Source organism: Balaenoptera physalus (assembly GCF_965194825.1).
Source record: "Balaenoptera physalus genome assembly, chromosome: 10".
Lineage (NCBI taxonomy): Eukaryota > Metazoa > Chordata > Mammalia > Artiodactyla > Balaenopteridae > Balaenoptera > Balaenoptera physalus.
The window spans coordinates 5,928,157-5,954,953 of NC_138889.1; the positions used below are offsets into that span (position 1 = coordinate 5,928,157).

Here is a 26,797-nt window from a genome sequence, read left to right on the forward strand (position 1 = left end):
TTATTTCACTATTGCGTCAACATTGTGGGTCAGTGGTTGACAAATTCAACTTACTGGGTGCCTGTTATTGCAAATAAAGTTGTACTGAACATGGATCTATATTCAGTCATTTACACATGGCTGCTTCTGTGTTGTAACAGAGTTGAGTTGTGGGAGAGACAGTGTGGTCCATAAACTTAAAATATTTACCATCTGACCCTTTAAGAAAAAGATTGCCAATGTCCTTTCTAGGTGTTTCCCTTATTTTTATTTTTTTAAAAAAAGTATTTTAAATTTTAGTCTTTTCTAGTGTGGTAGGGTTAAGAATCATGATGAACACTGATGAAACAATACCTAGAATTTTGAAAGAACTGTTTCAAGGTAGAGGAGAAATTATACTGAGACTCTATCTTAGATTTATGAAAAGGTCCAGTGAATCCATAATGTAATTGCAAGACAGAATGAGTTCTATTTCATTACTAAAGAATATAATAAAACTTTTTCTCTTTGGAAGACCTGTAGGACAGAATAAAAAGACTCTATGAACAATTAATGATGGAATATCTACCATTATAAATAAGCTAAGGAGGTTTAACTATTATTGACTATAGCAAGTTTAACCATGCTAAAGACCAAAACCTAAAAAAAAATGGGTCCAGTGGTTCCTGATGGTATGTATATATCACGTGTTAATTCTTGTAAGTTCATACATTGTTACCTCATATTTTTGAGAAGTCATGGTTTTTAACATTTAACTAAACTCTTTGCTATTTTTTTTTAAAACACCTTTATTGGAGTATAATTGCTTTACAATGTTGTGTTAGTTTCTGCTGTATAAAAAAGTGAATCAGCTATACGTACACATATATCCCCATATCTCCTCCCTCTTGCGTGTCCCTCCCACCCTCCCTATCCCACCACTCTAGGTGGTCACAAAGCACGTAGCTGATCTCCCTGTGCTATGCAGCTGCTTCCCACTAGCTATTTTATATTTGGTAGTGTATATATGTCCATGCCACTCTCTCACTTCAACCCAGCTTACCCTTCCCCCTCCCTGTGTCCTCAAGTCCATTCTCTACGTCTGCATCTTTATTCCTGTCCTGCCCGTAGGTTCTTTGGAACCATTTTTTTTTAGATTCCATATATATGTCTTAGCATACAGTATTTGTTTTTCTCTTTCTGACTTACTTCACTCTGTATGACAGACTCTAGGTCCATCCACCTCTCTACAAATAACTCAATTTCGTTTCTTTTTATGGCTGAGTAATATTCCATTGTATATATGTGCCACATCTTCTTTATCCATTCATCTGTCGATGGACACTTAGGTTGCTTCCATGTCCTGGCTATTGTAAATATAGCTGCAGTGAACATTGTGGTACATGACTCTTTTTGAATTATAGTTTTCTCAGGATATATGCCCAGTAGTGGGATTGCTGGGTTGTATGATAGTTCTATTTTAGTTTTTTAAGGAACCTCCATACTGTTCTCCATAGTGGCTGTATCAATTTACATTCCCACCAACAGTGCAGGAGGGTTCCCTTTTCTCCACACCCTCTCCAGCATTTATTGTTTGTAGATTTTTTGATGGTGGCCATTCTGATTGGTGTGAGGTGATATCTCATTGTAGTTTTGATTTGCATTTCTCTAATGATTAGTGATGTTGAGCATCCTTTCATGTGTTTGTTGGCAATCTGTATATCTTCTTTGGAGAAATGTCTATTTAGGTCTTCTGCCCATTTTTGGATTGGGTTGTTTGTTTTTTTGATACTGAGCTGCGTAAGCTGCTTGTATATTTTGGAGAGTAATCTTTTGTCAGTTGCTTCATCTGCAAATATTTTCTCCCAGTCTGAGGGCTGTCTTTTCATCTTGTTTATGGTTTCCTTTGCTGTGCAAAGGCTTTTACGTTTCATTAGGTCCCATTTGTTTATTTTTGTTTTTATTTCCATTTCTCTAGGAGGTGGGTCAAAAAGGATCTTGCTGTGATTTATGTCATAGAGTGTTCTGCCTATGTTTTCCTGTAAGAGTTTTATAGTGTCTGGCCTTATATTTAGGTCTTTAATCCATTTTGAGGTTTTTTTGTGTATGGTGTTAGGGAGTGTTCTAATTTCATTCTTTTACATGTAGCTGTCCAGTTTTCCCAGCACCACTTATTGAAGAGGCTGTCTTTTCTCCATTGTATATTCTTGCCTCCTTTATCAAAGGTAAGGTGACCATATGTGCATGGGTTTATCTCTGGGCTTTCTATCTTGTTCCATTGATCTGTATTTCCTTTTTTGTGCCAGTACCATACTGTCTTGATTACTGTAGATTTGTAGTATAATCTGAAGTCAGGGAGCCTAATTCCTCCAGCTCCATTTTTCTTTCTCAAGATTGCTTTGGCTATTCGGGGTCTTTTGTGTTTCCATAAAAATTGTGAAATTTTTTGTTCTAGTTCTGTGAAAAATGCCATTGGTAGTTTGATAGGGATTGCATTGATCTGTAGATTGCTTTGGGTAGTATAGTCATCTTCACAATGTTGATTTTTCCAATCCAAGAACACGGTATATCTTTCCATCTGTTTGTATCATCTTTAATTTGTTTCATCAGTGTCTGATAGTTTTCTGCATACAGGTCTTTTATCTCCTAAGGTAGGTTTATTCCTAGGTATTTTATTCTTTTTGTTGCCATGGTAAATGGGAATGTTTCCTTAATTTCTCTTTCAGATATTTCATCATTAACGTATAGGAATGCAAGAGATTTCTGTGCAATAATTTTGTATCCTGCAACTTTACCAAATTCATTGATTAGCTCTAGTAGTTTTCTGGTAGCATCTTTAGGATTTTCTATATATAGTATCATGTCATCTGCAAACAGTGACAGTTTTACTTCTTTTCCAGTTTGGATTCCTTTTATTTCTTTTTCGTCTCTAATTGCAGTGGCTAAAACTTCCAAAGCTATGTTGAATAATAGTGGTGAGAATGGGCAACCTTGCCTTGTTCCTGATCTTAGTGGAAATGGTTTCAGTTTTTCACCATTGAGAATGATGTTTGCTGTGGGTTTGTCATATATGGCCTTTATTATGTTGAGGTTAGTTCCCTCTATGCCTACTTTCTGGAGGGTCTTTATCATAAATGGGTGTTGAATTTTGTCAAAAGCTTTTTCTGCATCTGTTGAGATGATCATAAGGTTTTTATCCTTCAAGTTGTTAATATGGTGTATCACATTGATTGATTTGCGTATATTGAAGAATCCTTGCACTCCTGGGATAAACCCCACTTGATCATAGTGTATGATCCTTTTAATGTGCTGCTGGACTCTGTTTGCTAACATTTTGTTGAGGATTTTTGCATTTATGTTCATCAGTGATACTGGCCTATAGTTTTCTTTTTTTGTGATATCTTAGTCTGGTTTTGGTATCAGGGTGATGGTGGCCTCATAGAATGAGTTTTGGAGTGTTCCTCCCTCTGCTATGTTTTGGGAGAGTTTGAGAAGGATAGGTGTTAGCTCTTCTCTAAATGTTTGATAGAATTCACCTGTGAAGCCATCTGGTCCTGGGCTTTTGTTTGTTGGAAGATTTTTAATCACAGTTTCAATTTCAGTGCTTGTGATTGGTGTGTTTGTATTTTCTATTTCTTCCTGGTTCAGTCTCAGAACATGCTTTTCTAAGAATTTGTCCATCTCTTCCATGTTGTCCATTTTATTAGCATATAGGTGCTTGTAGTAATCTCTCATGATCTTTTGTATTGCTGCAGTGTCAGTTGTTATTTCTCCTTTTTCATTTCTAATTCTGTTGTTTTGAGTCTTTTCCCTTTTTTCTTGATGAGTCTGGCTAATGATTTATCAATTTTGTTTATCTTCTCAAAGAACCAGCTTTTAGTTTTATTGATCTTTGCTATTGCGTCCTTCATTTCTTTTTCATTTATTTCTGATCTGATTTTTATGATTTGTTTCCTTCTGCTAACTTTTGGGTTTTTTTGTTCTTCTTTGTCTAATTGCTTTAGGTGTAAGGTTAGGTTGTTCATTTGAGAAGTTTCTTGTTTCTTGAGGTAGGATTGTATTTATAAATTTCCCTCTTAGAACTGCTTTTGCTGCATCCCATAGGTTTTGGGTCATCATGTTTTCATTGTCATTTGTTTCTAGGTATTTTTTGATTTCCTCTTTGATTTCTTCAGTGATCTCTTGGTTACTTAGTAGTGTATTTTTTAGCCTCCATGTGTATGTATTTTTTACAGATTTTTTCCTGTAATTGATATCTAGTCTCATAGTGTTGTGGTCAGAAAAGATACTTGATATGATTTCAATTTTCTTAAATTTACCAAGGCTTGATTTGTGACCCAAGATATTATCTGTCCTGGAGAATGTTCCATGAGCACTTGAGAAGAAAGTGTATTGTGTTGTTTTTGTATGGAATGTCCTATAAATATCAATTAAGTCCATCTTGTTTAATGTATCATTTAAAGCTTGTGTTTCCTTATTTATTTTCATTTTGGTTGATCTGTCCATTGGTGAAAGTGTGGTGTTAAAGTCCCCTACTATGATTGTGTTCCTGTTGATTTCCCTTTTTATGGCTGTTAACATTTGCCTTATGTATTGAGGGCTCCTCTGTTGGGTGCATAAATATTTACAGTTGTTATATCTTCTTCTTGGATTGATCCCTTGAGCATTAGGTAGTCTCCTTCTTTGTCTCTTGTAGTAGCCTTTATTTTAAAGTCTATTTTGTCTGATATGAGAATTGCTACTGCAGCTTTCTTTTAATTTCTGTTTGCATGAAATATCCTTTTCCATCCCCTCACTTTCAGTCTGTATGTGTCCCTAGGTCTGAAGTGGGTCTCTCATAGCAGCATATACATGGGGCTTGTTTTGTATCCATTCAGCCAGTCTGTCTTTTGATTGGAGCATTTAATCCATTTACATTTAAGGTAATTATTGATATGTATGTTCCTATTACCATTTTCTTAATTGTTTTGGGTTTGTTATTGTAGGTCTTTTCCTTCTCTTGTGTTTCCTGCCTGGAGAAGTTCCTTTAGCATTTGTTGTAAAGCTGGTTTGGTGGTGCTGAATTCTCTTAGCTTTTGCTTGTCTTTAAAGGTTTTAATTGTTTAATTTCTCTGTCGAATCTGAATGAGATCCTTGCTGGGTAGAGTAATCTTGGTTGTAGGTTTTTCCCTTTCATCACTTTAAATATGTCCTGCCACTCCCTTCTGGCTTGCAGAGTTTCTGCTGAAAGATCAGCTGTTAACCTTATGGGGATTCCCTTGTATGTTATTTGTTGCTTTTCCCTTGTTGCTTTTAATATATTTTCTTTGTATTTAATTTCTGATAGTTTGATTAATATGTGTCTTGGCATGTTTCTCCTTGGATTTCTCCTGTATGGGACTCTCTGTGCATCCTGGACTTGATTGACTATTTCCTTTCCTATATTAGGGAAGTTTTCAACTATAAATCTCTTCAATATTTTCTCAGTCCCTTTCTCTTTCTCTTCTTCTTCTGGGACCCCTATAATTCAAATGTTGGTGCGTTTATGTTGTCCCAGATGTCTCTGAGACTGTCCTCAATTCTTTTCAGTCTTTTTTCTTTATTGTGCTCTGCGGTAGTTATTTCCACTCTTTTATCTTCCAGGTCACTTATCCGTTCTTCTGCCTCAGTCATTCTGCTATTGATTCCTTCTAGAGAATTTTTAATTTCATTTATTGTGTTGTTCATCACTGTTTGTTTGCTCTTTAGTTCTTCTAGGTCCTTGTTAAACGTTTCTTGTATTTTCTCCATTCTATTTCCAAGATTTTGGATCATCTTTACTATCATTACTCTGAATTCTTTTTCAAGTAGACTGCCTATTTCCTCTTCAGTTTTTTGGTCTGGTGGGTTTTTACCTTGCTGCTTCATCTGCTGCGTATTTTTCTGTCTTCTCATTTTGCTTAACTTACTGTGTTTGGGGTCTCCTTTTCGCAGGCTGCAGGTTCATAGTTCCCATTGTTTTTGGTGTCTGCCCCCAGTGGGTAAGGTTGGTTCAGTGGGTAGTGTAGGCTTCCTGGTGGAGGGGAATGGTGTCTGCCAGTGTCCTGTGGATGAGGCTGGATCTTGTCTTTCTGGTGGGCAGGACCTTGTTTGGTGGTGTGTTTTGGGGTGTCTGTGAACTTCTTATGATTTTAGGCTGCCTCTCTGCTAATGGGTGGGGTTGTGTTCCTGTCTTGCTAGTTGTTTGGCATGGGGTGTCCAGCACTGGAGCTTGCTGGTCGTTGAGTGGAGCTGGGTCTCAGTGTTGAGACGGAGGTCTCTGGGAGAGCTCTCACTGATTGATATTATGTGGGGCCGGGAGGTCTGTGGTGGTCCAGTGTCCTGAACTCGGCTCTCCCACCTCAGCGGTTCAGGCCTGACACCCAGCCAGAGCACCAACACCCTTTGGGGAAGTCTGAGGTCTTCTGCCAGCATTCAGTAGGTGTATTGTAGGAGTTGTTCTGCATCTAGATGTATTTTTGATGTATTTGTGGGGAGCAAGGTGATCTCCCCGTCTTATTCCTCCACCATCTTGAAGGTCCTCCTTGGCTCTTTTTTTTTTAATAAGAAAACATTTTAAAAAATTGAACTGATGTTGTGAATTTTTTCTCTTTTTTATTTTATTGAGGTATAATTGATGTGTAATACTTTATTAGTTTCTGGTACACAATATAATGATTTGATATTTGTATACATTGTGAAATGATCACAACAGTAAGTCTAATTAACATCTGTCACCATACATAGTTACAAATTTTTTTTTTTTTCTTGTGATGAGTACTTTTTTTTAAAAATTAAAAACACATTTTTTTTGGCCACACCACACGGCATTTGGGATCTTAGTTCCCCAACTAGGGATCAAATCCATGCCCCCTACTTTGGAAACATGGAGGCTTAACCACTGAATCACCAGGGAAGTCCTGTGATGAGCACTTTTAAGATCTACTCTCTTTGTAATTTTCAGATGTGCAATACAGTATTATTAATTATAGTCATCGTGCTGTACATTAAATCCCCATGACTTATTTATTTTATTGCTAGAAGTTTGTATGTTTTGACCTCTTCACCTTTTTCACCTATCCACCACCCCTACCTCTGGCAATCACCAGTCTGTTCTCTGTATCTATGAGCTTGGGTTTTTTTCGTATTGATTTGATTTTAGATTCCATATATAGGTGAGATCATACAGTATTTGTCTTTTTCTGACTTAATTTCACTTAACATAATGCCCTTAGGGTCCATCCATGTTGTTACAAAAGGCAAGATATCGTTCTTTTTTTTATGGCTGAGTAATATTCCACTGTATATATTTACCGCATCTTCTTTGTGGATCTCCTCTTAACTCAGTTTAAATGCTCAACCCGCATTATTCTCCTCTATTGCATTATGTGACATTGGCTATACTAATTTTTTCTGTTACAAGTCATAGATTGTATAGCATAACTTTGTTTTTTAATATAGATATTTGGATTTGCTGTTTGCTTTCTCCAGAGTGTGAAGAACTTTTTCATTTTCCAGTTTCTGTTGTTAAAATGATGCAGGTGAATGTTTCACTAAAGTTATAAAATCACTACTATGAAAACTGGCAGAGTAAGAAGTAATTTGGAGGTATTACATAGATGGTACTTTCAAATTTTAGTGTGAGAAATGTATGTTGTGATCTCCTAATTATGTTCACATATACCATTTAAACTTTTATTAATCATTGTAACCACGGTTATTTTGTTCCAACAACTCTTGGGGGAGATTTCAGTTTGTGCTGAGGCACATAATATAATAATTGATTTCAAAATTCGATTATAAGAGAATGAAAATTCTTAGTTTAACAAAAAATTTTTTCCTTTTACAGTAAAGTTAAATATTTTTAGGTGAATATTTTTCCTTATTCTTAACAATTAAAAGTCAAGTAAGTTATAATTTTAAGAAGAGATTATTAAATCTGTATGTATTTCTTTTGGTGTGGAGTCAGCAGAACCATTGAAATGAACTATAATCTGCTTTTTTAAATCTATTCATAATAAAGGGATAGTCATAAATCTTTTGTCTTTATTTTTTTAAGGCAAGAGGAGCAGACATTCCAGAGATTCCTGGAGACCTTAGTCTTAAGACATGTGGCAGTACAGCCAGTATGAAGGTTAAACATGTGAAAAAGTAAGTATAATTTTACAGCGGGTTTTAAGTGAATTTCTATAAATGGAAATCAGTTCTTTAGTTCTGTTAAAACTTTTATCCAGATTTCTTACTAAATGAGCTCTTACTGTCCATACATTAAATTATACTTTTAAGCCTTTAATTATCACTCAACTATTAGCAGAATAGGTCTGAGGATTATCTGCTTATCTAAAAATACACTTTAATTTTGTTCTTATAACAACTTTTATGTTATTGTGTATTAGGTTGCATTTGTTCAATAGGAACAATCCAAGTATGTCTTTTTTGGTACCTTTAATACATGCTCTCAGTCATTTGGAAAAATCACTTTTGGTATTTCAGTTATGAAATTGCTGTTTCTCAGCTATGCCTTTGAGAAAGCCTGAGATGGATGCCAGTATTTGACTATTAAGTGAAGTATCTGAAGGTATCCGTTTCAGTTTTAGACAGAAAAACTCTTTTCACCTGGTGAAGGGTTAGATAGCTATGTTTTTATTCTAAGTAGAGGAAAGACAAGGATAAAAATGTTCATTCTGTATACAGACCCACCAATCCAGGACTGATGGGCTGTGACAACATTCACAGGTAAAATCTGGTTTTGTATATTGTGGTGGGAATGCTGCTTCTGCTTAGAGCAGGCTGTTGACAGTTTCCGTAACATTCACTGAAAGCCTAGTTTTTCTAGGGCCATTGACGTGGGTCAAGATTAGAAGAGTACTATAGTGATGCTTTTTATTTTACTTTATTTTATTCTTTTGGTTTTGACTTGTGCACTGAATGTAATTTCCATTTGATCCTGTGTATTTCTGAAAAGGTATGTGTGGATATATGTGCTCATGTGCATGTGCTTATTAAATAGTTTTGCTTGTTGCATGAGCTCTTCAACCTGTTTTATTTCCCCCTTAAGTTTAGTAGTTTTGACTGTTCCAGTATCTTGTATCTCATTTATTTCATGTACTTCAGGTTACCCTTCACTAAAGGTCACTTTCCGAAGATGGCTGAATGTGCACATTTCCATTATGAGAACGTTGAGTTTGGCAGCATACAGGTATATTCGAGATATTTCCTGCATACTGAATCAAGACATACTTATATCTTTATCTGTGTATCTGATAGGTGACACTTAGAAGTAGTTTTTTCTATTGATGTCTTATTGGTTGATGTGAAGACTTTTTTCTCTTCTATTGACTAATATTTGACACCTGATAACTCCTGTTTCAAGTGGAAACAGTGTAAAAGAATCTGTATACATTTCAGAATTTCTATCAGATTCCTAGACAGAGTTTGCCACTGTTTGACAGCATGAACTATTTTAGTCGTTACCTGACTCTTGTGTTGGGTCATAGTGGTGATGGATAAATCAGAGTTGGGGTGAAGGTGGAGTAGGAGTTAGGGAGAGAAGTGCTAATGGAGTTTTTTTTCAATATTTTTCTTATTATAAAGTATATTATGTATATACATGTATATAAAACACATAATATATTTTATATACATATTTATGTACATTTTAAAGCCTAGGTTAAGAGATAGAAATTTCCTGTGTCCCTCTTGTGTTTCATTTGCCTTCCCTACCCGAGAGGTCACTTATACCATGACTTTTGTAATATTCATGACCTTACATTTTAAAAATAGTTTTACTCTCTTATATGCATTCCTAATCAATATGGCATTAAGGTTTACCTTTTTGAACTTAACATAATTGTAATTATTCTGATTTGTTAAGCAAATACTTACTGAACAAGTACTATGTACAAGGCGCTGTTTTAGGTGCTTTGGCTATATTAGTGAACAACAACAACCAAAATCAAAGACCCATTCTTAAAGCGCATAGAAGACGGCCAAGAAGATAAGAGTTATGGTAAAATAGTAGAACAAGGTTAGAAGGATCAGGGGTTCTTGGGGGTAAATTGAAATATCAAACCAGTTTGGGCTTCATTATTGAATGTATTCCTTCTTGCTTCTTTCATTTAACATTGTGAAATTTATCCTTGCAGATGTATGTACTCATAGTTTGTTCAGTTTGTTCACAGCTGTGTATTAATCCATAGTGTGCATATGTCACAAGTAATTTATTGATTCTTTTATTTTTTTGAAATTTGGGTTATTGTCAGTTTTTGGCTGTTTTAAACAACATCTCAGTGAACATTGTTCTACGTGAATCCTGATGTACAAATGCCAACTACTTTTTAAAGTGGTTTACAAATTTATACTCCCATAAGCAGTAAACGAGAGTAGTTGTTCCACATCCTTGCCAACTCTTGGTTGTTTGATACTTGTTAATTTTTACCAATCTGATGGGGATGTGATTCTCACTGCATTTTGATTTGCAGTCTCCTGATTTCTGATATGGTTGCTCAGCTCTTCAAATGTTTATTGGGCATTTGAGATTCCTATTTTTTTAAACTCTAGATCAAGCCTTTTGCTCATTTTGTTTTAAAGATTTGCTTGTATTTTTCTTATTCATTCATGGGAATGCTTTACATATTTTGGATCTTAGTCCTTTCATGTTGCATCTAGTCCTTTATTGTTTTTGTATGTGAACTAAAAACACTTTCTCTCACCCTGTGGTATGTTTCTTTCACTCTCTTTATTCTGCTTTTAGTGTTCAGGCATTGACTATTTTATTCTTTATTTTATGTAGTTGTATGTTTGTACAGATCTTCTGATTTGTAGTTTTTCTGTCATATTTAAGATGCCCTTCCCTGCTCTGAAGTTACGAAGATATTGTCCTATTTTTTTTCTAAAAGTTTCATAGTTTTGACTTTAACATTCAAGTTACTTGTAATTGATATTTATGTATAGTGTGAAAAGGAGTGCTGTTAAAAATTTTGAACCCTTAGTGTGACAACCAGTCAGAGTAGATATAAACCATAGCACTGGAGGTGAGTCCTGATGGCCTTCTCCTGTGCAAAGCATTGCCCCTGTAGTTGCATGGATCATGGGTGGTACAGTATCTCAGTATTTTAACACTGTGATACCCACCAGTCTTTTTTAAAGGGAGTCCAATTTTATTATTATTTGAAAGTGTGATTAGCTATGTTAGTCAGAGTTCTGTAGTGAAACAGAACGAATTTGTGTGCGTGTGTGTGTGTGTGTGTGTGTGTGTGAAGAGAGAGAGGGAGAGATAGATAGATACTTAGATTTTAAGGAATTGGCTCATGTGGTTGTGGAGCTTTAGTAAGTCCTGAATCTCCAGAGCGGGCTGAAGACCAAGGGAGGAGTTGCTGTTGCAGTTTGAGTCCAAGGGCACTCTGCTGATAGCGTTCCCTCTTCTACAGGGGAGGTCCGTCTTTTTTTCTATTAAGACCTGCAACTGATGGGAGGGTAATCTTCTTTTCTCCCTCTGCCTCTCCCTCTCCACTATGGAGGGTCATCTGCTTTACTCAGGGTCTACTGAATTAATGTTAATCTCATCTAAAAAATAAGAGTACCATTCAGAATCATGTTTGCCCAAAAGCTGACACATGAGATTAACCATCACAGTCTGCCCCTTCTCAACTCGGCACCCCTTAAACCATACTTATCGCCAAATAAAGACAATAACAAAGTCATACTTCTGCCTAGCACCATCAACTATTTTTCATACAACCAAAAACATTAACCCTTTTCCTAGAGGAGGATGCAAAGTCCTTGGGTAATGTTTACTCTTCTTGATAACCCATAACTAAAATACTGTGATGTAAAGTTAAAAATACTTAAATACCATGATATAAATCTTACATTATATAAGGTGATAAAGAGAGGGAAGAAAACAAAGATATTTGTTACACGTGCATGCATGCGCACACACACAGGAACATATTGATAACAAAATAAGGAGGAAATGCTCATGGCAAGTATAGTTCTTGATTCTGTAAACAGTCATATGGTTGTAGGTGGTGTTACAGTTACCTTCATCCACTACTAATTCTGTATTTCCCTCTGCCCTCAGCAAGAACCTCGGCTGGTTGTGGTTCTTTACCTGGTGAGGCAACCCAAACCTTCATTCTGGGTCTGGCCATTAATAGTCCTGCCAGAACTGGGTTTTTGTTATTTTCCATTGAGTTTAATGATGGGGCATGGTGATACTAAGGACACCCTAAGGGATCCCATATATTCCAGACATACTCTGCATTACCTCCATTGTGAAGTAGCTGTTCAGTTTCCCCCTGGTAGTCAGGATCAGGATCAGTCATACCAGCCAGTACCATAATGCCCTTCTTTTCCTGTTGATCTAGAGGCATGAGGAGCCCAAAGTGGCTGAACAGCATTCTTAACTTCCACATCACTGGAATCATTGTTGTGTTTTCTGGTGGAAACATTCCTCCCCTTGGAACTAAGACTACTAGGCCAGTAGAGCATATAGTCATGGAGACAGGAAACACTAATTTTGCTAGTGAGTCACTATGAGTAACACTGAGTGGTACCACTCCCATTTTCACCCCCTTGATTCCTGGTTCTCCAGTCTGATTAAAGACACTAATGACTCTGTGTCCAATAGTAAAGAGAGCATGGATGGTCCATGGCGTGATGGGGCAATAGAGATATGCGTGATGCGCCATTGGATACTTGGAACCAAACACTTGTAGGAGACAAGGTTCTGGATGAACATATAGATGATATAACGTTTGAACATTTTTGTCAAACTAATGAGTATAATAAGGTTTTCATTTCCCTAATGATTAGTGATGTTCAGCATCTTTTCTTGTACTTATTGTCCGTTTGTATATCTTCTTTGGAGAAATGTCTATTGAAGTCCTTTCCCCATTTTTGAATTGGGTTGTTTAGTTTTTGTTGTTGTTGAGTTTTAGGAATTCTTTTTATATAACCTGTTTGTGTCTTTTAATCTAAAGTGAGTCTTCTTTTAGACAGCATATAGTTGGATCACTTTTTTTTTTTAATCCATTGTGTCCATCTTTGTCTTTTGATTGGAGAGTTTAATCCATTTCATCTAGTGTAATTGCTGATTAGGAAGAATTACTTCTGTCATTTTGCTATTTGTTTTCTCTATGTATTATAGATTTCTTGTCCCTCATTTATTGCATTAGTCCTCTTGCTTTTAGTTAATTTTTTGGTAGTGAAATGTTTCAATTCCTTTCTCATTTCCTTTTGTGTCTATCTATAGGTATTTCCTTTGTGGGTATCATGGGGGTTACATTTAACATCCAAAGTTATAACACTCTAATTATACCAGCTTAACTTCAATGATATACAAAAGCTCTGCTCCTTTACAGCTTGGTCCCCATACCTTTCAGTTGTTGATGTCATATAATTACATCTTTTTACGTTGTGTGTCCCTAAAACATAAACTAGTAATTCTTTTAAATACATTAGTCTCTTAAATTATGTCAAAAACAAAATGTGGGGTTACAAACTAAATTTCCAATACTTGCTTTTAGACTTATAATTTTAAAAAAGTATTAGTTTCTTAAGTCATGTAGAAAACAAAAACTGGTTACAAAGCGTTGTTACACAATCCCAGCTTTTATAGTTGCCCATGTATTTACCTTTACTGAGGTCTTTATTTGTTTGTATGTTTTCTAGTTATTATCAAGCATCATTTCATTTCAACTTGCAGGACTCCCTTGAGCATCTTTTGCAAAATAAGCCTAATATTAATGAACTTCCTCAGCTTTTGTTTATTTGGGAATGTCTTATTTTATCTCTCACTTTTGAAGGGTGGTTTGCTGGATATGTATTCTTGGTTGACAGTTTTATTCTTTTAGCAGTTTGAATTTGTTGCCCCACTACCTTCTGGCCTCCAAAGTTTCTGATAAGAAATCTGATAATCTCATTGAAGATCCCTTGTATGTGACTAGTTGCTTCTCCCTTGCTACTTTTAAGATTCTTTCATTGTATTTGGATTTTGAAAGTTTGATTATAACGTGTCTTGTGTGGGTTTCTTGAAGTTCATCTTACTTGGAGTTTGTTGAGCTTCTTGGCTATTTATATTCATATCTTCAATCAAATTTTGGAAGTTTTCAGGAAGTATTTCTTCAAATATTCTCTCTGTCCTTTGTCTCTCTGTTTCATTCTGAGATTCCTACCGTGTGTATGGGATGGTGCCCCAGAGGTCCTGTAGGCTCTGTTCACTTTTCTTCACTCTTTTTTTTTTTTTTCCTGTTCCTCAGACTCAGTAATTTCCATTGTCATATCTTCACATTCACTGATTCTTTCTTCTGATTACTCAAATTTGCCCTTAAGTCCCTCTTGTGAAATATTCATTGTTGTTATTGTACTTTCAGGTGCAGAATTTCTTTTTAGAAACTTGTCTTTTTGTTGATATTTCCATTTTGTTCATATGTCATTTTCTTTACTTTTTCTACATTGTCCTTTAGTTTTGGAGGGCATCTTAAAAAAGTTATCTTAAAGTCTTTTCCTAGTAGATCTACTATCACTTTTTTTTTATGGTTGTTTCTGTTGATTTATTTTTTTCCTTTGGATGGGCTATAGTTTTTTATTTCTTTGTGTACCTTATGGTTTTTTGTTGATTCAGACATTTGAACGTGGTAGTAGTAACTAACTTCGGAAATCTGATTTTTGCCCCTTCCCTGAGGTTTGCTGTTTTTTGTTTTTGTTTATTTTATTTTATTTTTAATTGTTGTAGCCTCACTCTGTGCCAAGGACTAGCCTGAGGTTTAAACTTAAGGTCTCCTCAGGTATTTCCTGAGCCTGCACGTGTCCCTGGGCATCTTCCCCATGTATGCAGTTGGTTTGGAATGTCCTAGTCTATAATGTCTGGCTCCCCAAAGGGGAAGAAGAAAAATTAAGGAGGGGAAAGGGCATGGGCCTTTAAATTCTTTGGAAGTTGCTTCAGCTAGTGGGGGAGGGGCTTGCAACAATATGGGGGGTGTAACAACGTGACTGTCTGCCTGTTTGCACCTCTGCTATCAGGAGCAGCCATCAGAGCCCAGGTCCTTCTTATTTATGGGGCAGGCTCCTTTTTGCCCACCCTGGCTCTCACAAGCTGCATGCAGGCTGCTCCTTGAGTGTATGCGGCATGTGCCGAGGGGCTGGGGATGGGGAGCTGCCACTGTGCTAAGAGCTGAGATGGACCAAAATTCTCTGCAGTGTATCCTCCAAGCCTTCACCTGGAAGTCCCAAGCCTTCAGTAGACTCCAGAGTTACAGAACAATTGCATCAGATTCTGCCAGTGCAATTACTGTCTAGGTGGGAGATTCCTGATGCTTCCGACTCCACCATCTTCCCAGAATCCTCCTTCTCAGAATCCTTACTTGTTTTTAATATAGGATTGACAGTACGTGCTGTGGAGAAAATAAGTAGGAAAACTTAGTAAAATGTGTTTGGAAGACGTCATCAGCCTTAAGCTCGGTAGCTCTGTTATATCCTCATCCTCATAGGTATTCATACTGTCAGTTGACTGACTCAGTTGTTGCCTATTAATATGTCCCAGTTGTGGGACATTCTGCAGTTGCATACCTTCTTTTTTTTTTTTTTTTTACTCTGATCTGAGGAATTTCTCTTAGACTTAACGGATTTCTTGTGCTCATATTTATAGCTCTTTCTCTTCCTCAGATATTGAGAATTTATAGTTTCAATAGGCCATTGTATCCTAGAAAATGTCACTGTCCACTAAATTTTTAAAATCTGACAGTATTATATTTAACTTTAAGGCTTTCAGTTATAAAATGAAAATAATTATTCTTAATCCTATATGTTATAAATTCTGATTCTCAATTTTATTTAGACTGAGAGACACAATTGCTTATAAAATAATTTAGATGTAAGGGTTAATTTGGGCGAGTAGTATCATTACCATATAACATACAAAGGAAATTTTAATGGTTTCTCCTTTGAATTGTGGCATTGTGTCTCTAGCGGACTTCTCTGCATCTTCACTTGGATGACTAATAGCCCCTTAAATTTAGCATACTTAGAACAGTCCCCTCTCAGACCTGCTCCTCCTGCTGTGTTCCCCAACGTGATGAATAGCAACTCTATATCTTTCCAGTTCCTGACCAGCCAAACCTTGGAGTCGTCTTGGATTTCTTTCCTTTTGTTACTCCTCACATCCAGTCCATCAGCAAAACTCTTGGCTCTGTCTTTAAAATATATCCAGGATCTGGCCACCCCTGCCTGTCTCAGCTGTCACCTTAGGTTAGCTGTTGTCCTTTCAGGGGGATTATTTCAGTAGTCTTATATAGTTGGCATAACAGCAAGAATGATTCTTTTCAAATGTTAAGTCAGATCATGTCACTTTTTCAGAACCCTCCAATTATTTCTCCTGTTTTTCAGAGTAAAAGTCAAATTCTTTGAAATTCCCTGCATGGATTACAAGCTCTACCTCTATCCTCTTTGACCTCATCTCTTACTCCTCCTCCCCTAAGACTTAGAATTCTGGCCACAGTTGCCTCTGCTCTCCCTCCAGTGTACAGGCTCCCTCCTCAGGACCACTGGACTCTCTGTTTCCTCTACTTGGAAAGTTCTTCTCCCTGGATATTCACATAACTTGCTACCTTCCCTCTTTTAAATACTTGATCAAATGTTGTCTTCTCAGAGCAAGTGTACTTTCTGCACATAAGATGGCAATTCCTGGTCACCAGCATTTTTCATCTCTCTTCTGTAATTAATTTTTCTCCATAACATTTACCACCATTTGGCATGCTAAATATTTTATTATTATTTGTTCTTTTTTTTCCTACCTCAGCATCTATCTAGAACAGTGCCTGACACATAAAAAATCACTCAATGAATATTTGTTGGATGGATAAATTTGAAGAAGAGATAAAATTTGCTTTAAAAATGCTTTTTTAATATTTTGGGTTTTTTCACCATTTAAATTTGCTCTTATAGGATAAGAATATATTTTCCTTATGAGTATACATTTATTTATTTACAGTAAAGCATCAAATAGAATGGATGATGAAAACTACAAATGCAAGTTAAAATTCCCTTTATGCCCTATTTCTTTTATTAACTATTTGTTATGTGTGTGGAATTTTTCTATATTTATAAAATAAATAGCAGTATCTCTAGATAGAGCTATAGCTATAACTATCTACGTAGCTATCTATAACCTTTAAAAAATATAGCTAAATGGAATTCTATACATACTGTCTTGAAAATCGCTTTTTTTCTCGAAAGTATATTTTGCACTTTTTTTAATTTCAGTAATTTGGATTCACCTTATTCTTTTTCACAGCTACATAATATTTCATTTTATTATTATACCATAGTTTATTTAATCAGTTCCCCATTGATGGATATTTCAGGTTTTATTGATATGAATATATCCATTAAATAAAATCCTGTAAGAGGATTTGCTGGGTCAAAGGGTATGTACATTTAAAATGTTGATAGTTGTTGCTAAGTTTATTTGCTTTCTTTCTCTGTAGATTTGCCTATTCTTGACATTTCATATAAATATAATCATACACTATTGCTGTCTTTTGTGCTGGCTTCTTTTACTTGGCCTAGTATTTTCAAGGTTCATCCATGTTGTGGCATTTATCAGTACTTCATTCCTTTTTATGGCTGAATGTTATTCTGTTGTGTGGACCTACCACATATTGTTAACCATTCTTTAGTTTGTGGTCATTTGAGATGTTACTGCTTTTTGGCCACTATAAACAATCATGTATGATTTTTTGTGTGAACATATGTTTTTGATTCTCTTGGTTTTATATGTCTTGTTGAATATAGCACCCTAGTGAGTGTGACTAGACAGATGTGCTGTTGGTCATTTACATACTTTTTTTGAAGAAATGTCTATTCAAGTCCATATTTTAATTGGGTTATTTGTTTTTTGTTGTTGTTGTTGAGTTGTAAGAATTCTTTATATTATTCGGAATACTAGACCCTTATACATAATTTGCAAATATTTTCTCACATCCTGTGGGTTGTCTTTTAACTTTCTTTATAGTGTCCTTTGAAGCGTAGAAATTTGTAATTTTGGTAAAATCTGATTTATCCGTTTTTTTCTTTGGTTGTGTATGCTTTTGTCGTTACATCCGAGAAATCATTGCCTAACCCAATATGAAGATTGATATGAAGATTTATTCCTGTGGTTCCTTTTAAGAATTTTATGGTTTTATCACTTACATTTATGTCTTTGATCCATTTTGAGTTAATTTTTGTATATAGTGTGATGTAAGGGGTCCAGATTCATTCTTTCGGATGCGAATATCCAGTTTTCTGAGCACCACCGTTGTAAAGACTGTTCTTTCTGCCTTGGTCCTGGCACTCCTGTTGAAAATCTATTGACGATAGATGTATGAGTTTATTTCTGTACTCTCACCTCTCTTCCTTTTGACTATATATATTCTATGCCAGCACCACACAGTTATTATCACTGTAACTGTGTAATGTGTTTTGAAATTGAGAATTGTGTGTCTGCCAACTTTGTTCTTCTTTTTCAAGATTGTTTTGGCTATTCTGAAGTCCCCTGGATTTCCATGTGAGTTTTAGGATCAGCTTGTCCATTTTTTTTTTTTTTTTTTTAAAAAAGGGCAGTTGAAATTTTTATAGGAATTATGTTGATTCTGTAGTTCAATTTGCAGAATATAGCCATCTTAATAATATTGTCTTCCAGTCCTTGAACATGGGGTGTCTGCCCATATTCTTTAATTTTTTTTCAACAATATTTTGTAGTTTTCTGCATACAACTGTTTCAGTTTTTTGGTTAAGTTTATTCCTAAGTATTTTATTCCTTTTGATGCTGTTGTAAACACTGAGCATCCTCCAGCATTCCTGTTTGTAATTTAATTTGTGCCTGATAAAATAATTACCAAGCCTGTGTATTCTTTTCCCAGTGAATTTGGCAACACATATGCTTTAGGTTGCACGGCTGTGTTCAAATCCTACTTCAGCTCAGTTCTAGCAGACCTTAGCCTATCTCTGATTTTCCTGTTCAAGTGTCAGTTCACTATTTTCAGTTGTAACACGTGACATAAAATGGCATTGTCCTGTTGAGGAGAAAGGATACTGGTGTGGGGTGGAATGGGTGTGGCCAGCTGGCAGGACGCTCTCATTGTGCCACACAGTCTTGACCTTGAGGGAGATTGTCAGTTAATGTAGGTCTTGTTTTCCTTATCTTCCTACTGGATACACCAGAATAACCAGATGACAGCTGATGATCCTTCTAGCTAAGATGAACTCTGAGCTCTGACTTAAATGAACTGGGGATGTGACAAGGTGAAGAGGTAAAAGGTTGTAATGACACAGCAGGAGAGACTGTACCATGTCATGTTCTTAGTTCTTAGTCCACTTTTATATAGAGCATGACTAAGCTGTCTTTAAAAATTAGTACAGATCATTACTCTGGTCACAGAAATAGATTGTTGAAGCATCTTTGTATTCCTAGGACACACACTACTTCTGGGCTAAATATTTAAAAACTAAATTCCCTTTTTCACTCTTACCAGGATTTTATGCTTTTTGTGTCTGTGTTCATTAGTGCTGTTGGTCTGTGTATTGTACTTGTCTACTAGCCTGAGTGAGGGAACTTCACTGCCCCATACCCTTTAAAAAGTAAATGTCTTGGAATAGTTTGTGGAAATGGGAATTACCTGTTCTTTGAAAGTTTAGTACAATTTTCCTGTTTGGTTCCCATTTGAGGGCTTAATCTTTAATTACCATTTCAACTTATAATTTGATTATTGGTCTAGTCAGGTTCTTTTTAGGTCTAGTCAATGTCTCCTTAGGTCAGTTTTTTTATCTTTTCTGAGAAAATTGTCCGTTTAATGTAGGTTTTCAAATTTGTGGGTATAAATTTTTGTGTACAAGGTATTTTTAACACTTGGTCTTACCAAGAAACCAGCTTGGGATTTTATTCATCAACGTGAAACTCTTTGTCTTCTCCCTCCCTCCTTTCATTTCTCCCTCCCTATTATTAATTAACTATTAATTCCTAAGCATACTTTTTTCCTTAGATAAATAAAATTGTATAGGTACTATTGATATTTTATTTGTTTTTGGTCACTGTTTTTTAATAAGTGCATTTGAGCTTGGACATTTTCTCCCTGAATAGTACTTTGAACAGACTCTACAGGATTTGATGTATAAGTGTTATATTTTATTTACAGAAATTGAAACCTGAAGAAAAATATAAAGATAAGCAATTGCTAGAAAGGGCTTCTTATTATTTATTAAGTGAAACCACATGTAGTTTTAAATTCTGTATATTTATTATCTTTATTGCACTTCTCCTCATTGTATCATCTCCATTGTCCAAAAACAAACATTTACTCGCATTCACAAACTATTTTTCAGTAAGAAGGAAAAAAATCTCTTGCCACATGTGAAGATATATAATCAGTTTATTCATCTTGATGCTATTGAGTCGTGAGTCTCTTTGTGCTGTGCTTTATGTGATACCGCCATCTAGTGTGTAGAACACTAAGTGACTGTGTGGGTTTACATTTTCTTTTATCATTCGGTTATCTGAAGCTGCGAGTTAATGTTTCTTTTTATCCAATTTCATATAGAGCATTAAGTTAAATTCACCTGAATGCGAGAGCTCAGGTTTTGACGGAAATACAGCACAGAAAAAGTATGAATGTAATACCTGTTTCCTGAGTGTTCTCTACTGAAGCTGCTGTGCAAGGGGCTCGGAAATGCTCCTGTGGCATAATTCTCACCTTTCAGGGTGTGCTTTTTCTTCAGTCGACACTTCCTATCAGCAGACACAGTCTTGCCTTGATACTGAGAAATGTGGAAAAAGTTAGTAAAGTTTGATCTGAAATGTTGAAATGTTGAGGAGTAAAAGTATAAAATAAACGCCCCTCAATCTTCATTTCAAATGAAGTAATTGGAACTATAAGCCAGTATTTATTGAATGCTTTCTGTGAGCCAAACATTATACTAAGTACTGTTTGTATGTTGTCTCACTGACCCTTCATAACAGTTTCAGTTGAGGAATTTGAGGCAAAAAGAGCTTGAGAACTTACCTAGGATCGCAGCTACTAAGTGGTGGGGGTCTGTGTTTGAATCAAGGCTGTAGAGCTGTTCTGCACATTCTTTTGTAAAAGTACTAGAGAAGGATACACTGACAAAACTGTTTTAAGCAGGAAGAAACCATAGTTTTGAAAGGCCTACATCTTTGATGTATTTGAAGGTAAAAAAGTATGATGATTAATAGTGCAGTGTAACCTGTGTGCTCTTAAGTAAATTCTTTAACTTTTCTGGGCCTGTTTCCTTGTTTGTAAAATAGGGATAAATATATCAATTCCAAATATATATATATACTTTCCTGATGACCTGAGGGTAGTGGTGTCAGGACTGAGGCAGTGGATAAAGAAAAGCTTTGCAAATAGGAGGCTTTATAACTGTAAGGAATTTTGTGACAAACTACCCCTCACAAGAGAGACTGTATTGATAATATTCTTGTTGATATAGTAATCAGTTTATACAGATGTAATATTTCTTTTAATATAAAAACTGGCCTTATATAAAATTGTGAAATGGAGAATGTTAAAATAACAGGTGCATTTTCTGTAATTATAATTAATTAAAAAATTTAGTTCCAGTTTCAGATAGAATTAAACCTATAGCTTAGAATATTCAAATTGTAATGTATTTAGAAGGTTTCAGGTTTAAAAATAAAGATAAAGGAAACGGAAGAAAACACATCATTGCATTTTACCCTATTGAATAGTAACATTGAAAATCTTTTGTTAACAGATCGTTAACAGATAAGATCATATATATGGATTCCACATTTTCAGTTTCAGTATTTCAGTGTACTGGTATAATAGTTAACAAGTTCAATGGACTGTTGACTAAGTGCGGTTTCTTTTGGAAACAGACTGAGTTTTCTTCCTGATTAAGAATTCATGTAAATATAGGCATTAAAGTTTATAGAAATAAATATCAGCAACAAGTTTTGGTAGCTATCTGTGAGACTTTCAGACATTAATAAAAATGAAGTAAGTCAATGAAATGGTATTTCCCCCATCTTCTTAATACTACCTGCAGTTTCAATATTAGCTTGTAGATGTTTCCATTTAAAAATATCTTATTTACAAGTATATATTATTTTGTGTGTAACCATTTGAAACAAAAGCTGTGATAATTTTACTATTCCTAACCCTACCAGAAAGTTAAGTTTTCCTCAAACCAAAACAAACGTATTTCACCCCTACTTTTCTGCATATTCTATAGTGACACCTCCTCTTATTCCTGGAAATCTTTGTCATTTGAGGGGAGGATTTAAAAAATGAAGAGTTCCATAGTGAGTTATCAGTGCTGCTGTCATCCAGGTACTAGATTTTAACTGTATCTCATATGAGATTATCCAGTCCAGGAGTTCGGTGTGCAAAATTGGTTGAATGATGAAAAAATATATCCTATGTTGGAGTCACATTACACATGCAGTTGACTTCCAGGAATTTGACTGAATATTCTTATAAAAATAGTATTGTTGAGTCTGAAACTGAGAAGGGTCTGAGAGACTAACAAGTCAGCTCGCCACAGTTTCTCTCTCTCTCTCTCTCTCTCTCTCTCACACTCTCTCTCTCTCTCTCTAACAGAAATGTGAGGTCTCTGCATCAGAAATCAGACCTTTTATAAACTCATAGTGTAAATCGTGTTGGTTCCTTATGCCTCAGTTCTCCATGAGGTGATGTGAGAACGAGATATACCCTATGTGTACACTGGGATTTTGTACCACGAGAGACAAACGCTGAAATTATGAAACTTGGAGTTTATATAGGATAGCTGGCACTTATGTCCATTTGCCTTTCTGGAGATGGAGAGAGGGAACACTGCTCTGGAATGTAAACACATCCTCTCTGGGGAAAAGAAGGAAAGGTGTCTTTTTCACAAACAGATGGCTCTGGGGAGAGAGAAGACTTTGTTCTCTCTGGAGGGCTCTATTATTTGGGTTCCCATTCAGTCTTCCTTTAACCCTGCTGCTAAAGCTGTTTGTTCAAAAAGTTCTGACCATATAGAAATGTGAAAATATTCTTGAAGTATTGTTTCCTGACAAGTATATATTCTGGAGTGAACATCTGTAAGATGGGAGATGTGATTCTGCTGTTCTGTCATTTAATCTCATTTCCCATGCATTCTTCATGCTGTGGACCTCTCGTTGAGCTGAGGGTGGTTCTGGTGTTTAAGGATGAGCAAACCAGTTCCTTCACCTGGTACTCACCTGAGGAAACAGTGCTCTATTCCGGTTCTGGAAGGAAAAACTGACTGTTAAGTTTATTAAGATGCATGTAGGTCTCTAGCTTTTTCCTAAGCAATGTGAATTGCAGTGTTGTCTCATTGATTTTTGCCCTGTGTTCTGAAATTAGCACTTATTTCGCTTATTACCCACCTAAGATGTAACTCAGATACAGGGTTGTTCTTCCAGTTGGCGTCCTCAGCTCAGGTGTTCTGACGTGGTATTTCCAGTGTTGAGTCTTAGGCTGTTGATGGTTGGGATGAGCAGACCACATAACATTGTGCAACAGAAATTATTTTTCATGTTTACATATTCTACTACAAGCTGTGGTGCGTGAAGAAAACTGTTTACAAACTCCATAGGTATGTCATAGTGAAACCATAATAGCATTATAAAAGGTGAATAAAAAGAAGAGAACTCTTTCTTTGCCCCATTTGCAATCTGTTGATTAAGCTTTGATGAATGGTTTTTATGTGGGTGGGGTGATGTATTTTTACCCAGCTTTACGCTGATTTCCATTCTCCATGCAGAGAAAGGACTTTTTTGAACATTTGAAGGCTTGCTGAATAGAGTTGTATTTTTAAAGATCCTAACAACACTAATTTCCGATTTGTTTCCATGGTGATAGAAAGTGAATTCAGTATAGGAAAAAAAACTCCAAAAATAGATTTGTAAGGAATCCAGAAGTATGGGACTTGGAAATTCTGTTTTCCATTTCTTATAGGCAAAGGATTGAGATATCATTAAGTTGAAGGAAGTAAAAATAAATCATTATGTTCATGTCATAAATTTCTATAGGCAAATGGAGCCTAATCTTTCATAGTGGTTTAGAAGATAATTTGGAGAAATGCCATCCTTCAAGGCTCATCTAAGGTATTTGGATTTTGCCTTTAAATTAATTTCTTAGTAGGAACTGACAAAGTATTGAGGGATTTTGAGAAGAAAGTACCATGATCAGTGTGTAGCAGGAAGTGGAAAGAGACCAGTTAGAAGACCACTGTAATCATCTAGTCTGCAATTGTCTAGACCAGGGGTCCCCAACCTTTTTGGCACCAGGGACGGGTTTCGTGGAAGACAGTTTTTCCATGGACCGGGGTTTGGGGGGGGTGCTTTTGGGATGATTCAAGCATATTACATTTATTGTGCACCTTATTTCTGTTATTATTACATTGTAATATATAATGAAATCATTATGCAGCTCACCATTATGCAGAATCAGTGGGAGCCCTGAGCTTGTTTTCCTGCAACTAGATGGTCCCATCTGGGGGTGATGGGGACAGTGACACCCGAAGTGTGTTGCTTATGTCCATCTACTCCGTAATCTCGCTTTGGTTGCCGTCCCTGCAGAAAACCCTGCTTCACAAGGATAGGATATTGGAAATGGAAGCAGGCTTTTCAGTGCTTTTGTGGCAATCTCAGGATATTCCGCCTTGACTTTAATCCAGAACGTATGGAGATTTGAAGTTGTCTCGCACATACTTTTAAGGCCGCCGTCATTTGCGATCTCAAGCGGTTGATCATCTTCTAGCACGGACAAAGTCGATTCACCTGGCTTATTCACAAATGGGTCACGGATCCGTTCCTTCCCAGTTCGGGGGTCTTTTGTGGTTGTGAAGTAATGCTCAAACTCTTTTGAAAACTGAGATAGGTGATCATGCACCATCTGGGAGAAAGAAGGCCCTGGCTCAGTCTCCTTCAAAATCTCTGCTAATGTTTGAAACATGTCAAAAATCCCAATGTTCACTCATTGCCCCCATAATTCCAGTTTGGCTTTGAATGCAGCCACTTTATCAGCCGACTTGAACACAGTTGTCTTTCTCCCCTGAAGTGACAGATTGAGTTTGTTGAGCAGGTTGAATATGTCACACAAGTAAGCAAGTTTTGCGACCCATTCTGTGTCACTGAAATGTGCTGCCAGTGGTGACTGTTTTTCTAAAAGAAATCTCTGGAGTGGCTCTCCTAACTCAGAAACTCTGGCCAGTGATCTACCTTTGGAAAGCCATCTCACTTCTGTGTGTAAGAGAAGACGTGTGTGCTCTGCGTCCATCTCCTCACAGAGCTGCACGAACAGACGTTGAGTTAAGGCCATGTACTTCGATGTGGTTGATAATTTTAATCACATCCTGCAAAACGTTGTTAAGTTCAGGCGACATTTTTCGGCTAGTCAGCATTTCTCTATGGATGACACAGTGTGTGGACTCACATTCAGAAGCGACCTCTTTGACCCGAGTAGTGAAACCAGAAAGCCGTCCAGTCATGGCAGCCGCTCCGTCCGTGCATATACCAACACAAAATAACCAATTCAGTTTTCCTGATATGTAATCATTCAAAGACTTGAAGAGTTCTGCAGCTGTGGTGTTGGTTGGCAACAAAAGTGCACATAACGTATCCTCATGCACATGCTCCTGAAAAATATATCGCACAAAAACAAGCATTGTTGCCTTGTTGTCAACATCGGTAGACCCGTCAACCTGGATTGTGTGCCACGGTGACTCATTAATCCTCTCTAACAATTGTGCCTCAATATCCTCTGCTATTTCATTAATTCGTCTAGTTATGGTGCTAGCCGAAAGAGGAACACGTGCCACCTTTTGAACTGCAGTGTCTCCTAAAAGTTCACGACACATGTCCTTAGCAGCAGGCAGGATCAACTCTTCACCCATAGTAAAGGGCTTCTCTTAGCTTTAGCAATGCGGTTAGCCACTAAGAACGATGTTCTCAGGGCAGACACATTTGATGAAGTGGTGGCCTTCAATAATTTCTTCTGTTCTTCGTGTTCACGTTTTTTTCTTTTGAAAAACTCCAAAGGCTTGTCTTTTAATGCAGGGTTCTTGGTCTCCACGTGGTGAAGCAGTTTTGAAGGTTTCCTGGCTTGGTTGGATAGCCAGTTGCCACATATTATACAAATTGGGCTTGGAGCATGTGAATTACCTGTTGTGATGAACCCGTAATTTAAGTAGGACTCTTGGTATTTTCCTTTAAATGCAGCTTTCTTTTTGTTGGCAGTCTTAGAGTCTTCTGCTGTCTCATCATTGGGTCTTCCCCCCTTTTCAAAGAAGCTCTCCAGTGATGTTTATTTTTTACTCATTTTGGCTAGGGTTAGCTTGTGGGCTTACCAAAACTATGACTGAGACAACTGCGCAGTATGGGAAAGAGGCGCGGACGGAAGTGGTGAATAAAATAATGGGCGGGCCATGGGTGGGCTAAAACAAGTGTCGGATTCTGACTGCCTGTAAAGCCTCCACCAGATGCAGCTGTACGATTGAAGTTCAGCAACTCGCCACTGTAAAGCCTGCCACCAGATGCAGCTGTACGATTGAAGTTCAGCAACTCACTTGCCACTGTAAAGCCTGCCACCAGATGCAGCTGTACGATTGAAGTACAGCAACGCACTTGCCACTGTAAAGCCTGCCACCAGCTGCAGCTTAATTGTCACTTGCCACTCACTGATAGGGTTTTTAAAAAAAAAAAAAAAAAATATATATATATATATATTATTTTTTTGGCTGCATTGGGTCTTCGTTGCTGCGCACGGGCTTTCTCTAGTTGTGGCGAGCGGGGTCTACTCTTGGTTGTGGTGCATGG

General features: G+C 36.6%; 1 protein-coding gene and 1 long non-coding RNA gene across 12 annotated transcripts in view; one reads left to right on the forward strand and one right to left on the reverse strand.

Moving 5' to 3' along the window:
* Positions 1–26,797, forward strand: part of ARHGAP32 (Rho GTPase activating protein 32) — a 278,046-nt gene that overhangs the window by 138,396 nt on the left and 112,853 nt on the right. For 8 of the 11 annotated variants that reach the window (XM_082476188.1, XM_082476189.1, XM_082476190.1 and 5 more), the window contains 3 exons: positions 8,015–8,106; positions 8,650–8,691; positions 9,070–9,154. In XM_082476188.1, coding sequence (XP_082332314.1) covers positions 8,015–8,106; positions 8,650–8,691; positions 9,070–9,154 — 219 coding nt within the window. Of the gene's footprint in view, positions 1–8,014; positions 8,107–8,649; positions 8,692–9,069; positions 9,155–16,945; positions 16,984–26,797 lie in introns of those variants that run through there. The other 3 variants (XM_082476185.1, XM_082476182.1, XM_082476183.1) reach the window with 2 other exon arrangements.
* LOC309667636 overlaps positions 1–26,797 on the reverse strand; it is a 101,970-nt gene that overhangs the window by 49,375 nt on the left and 25,798 nt on the right. The gene's annotated exons all lie outside the window — the stretch shown is intronic.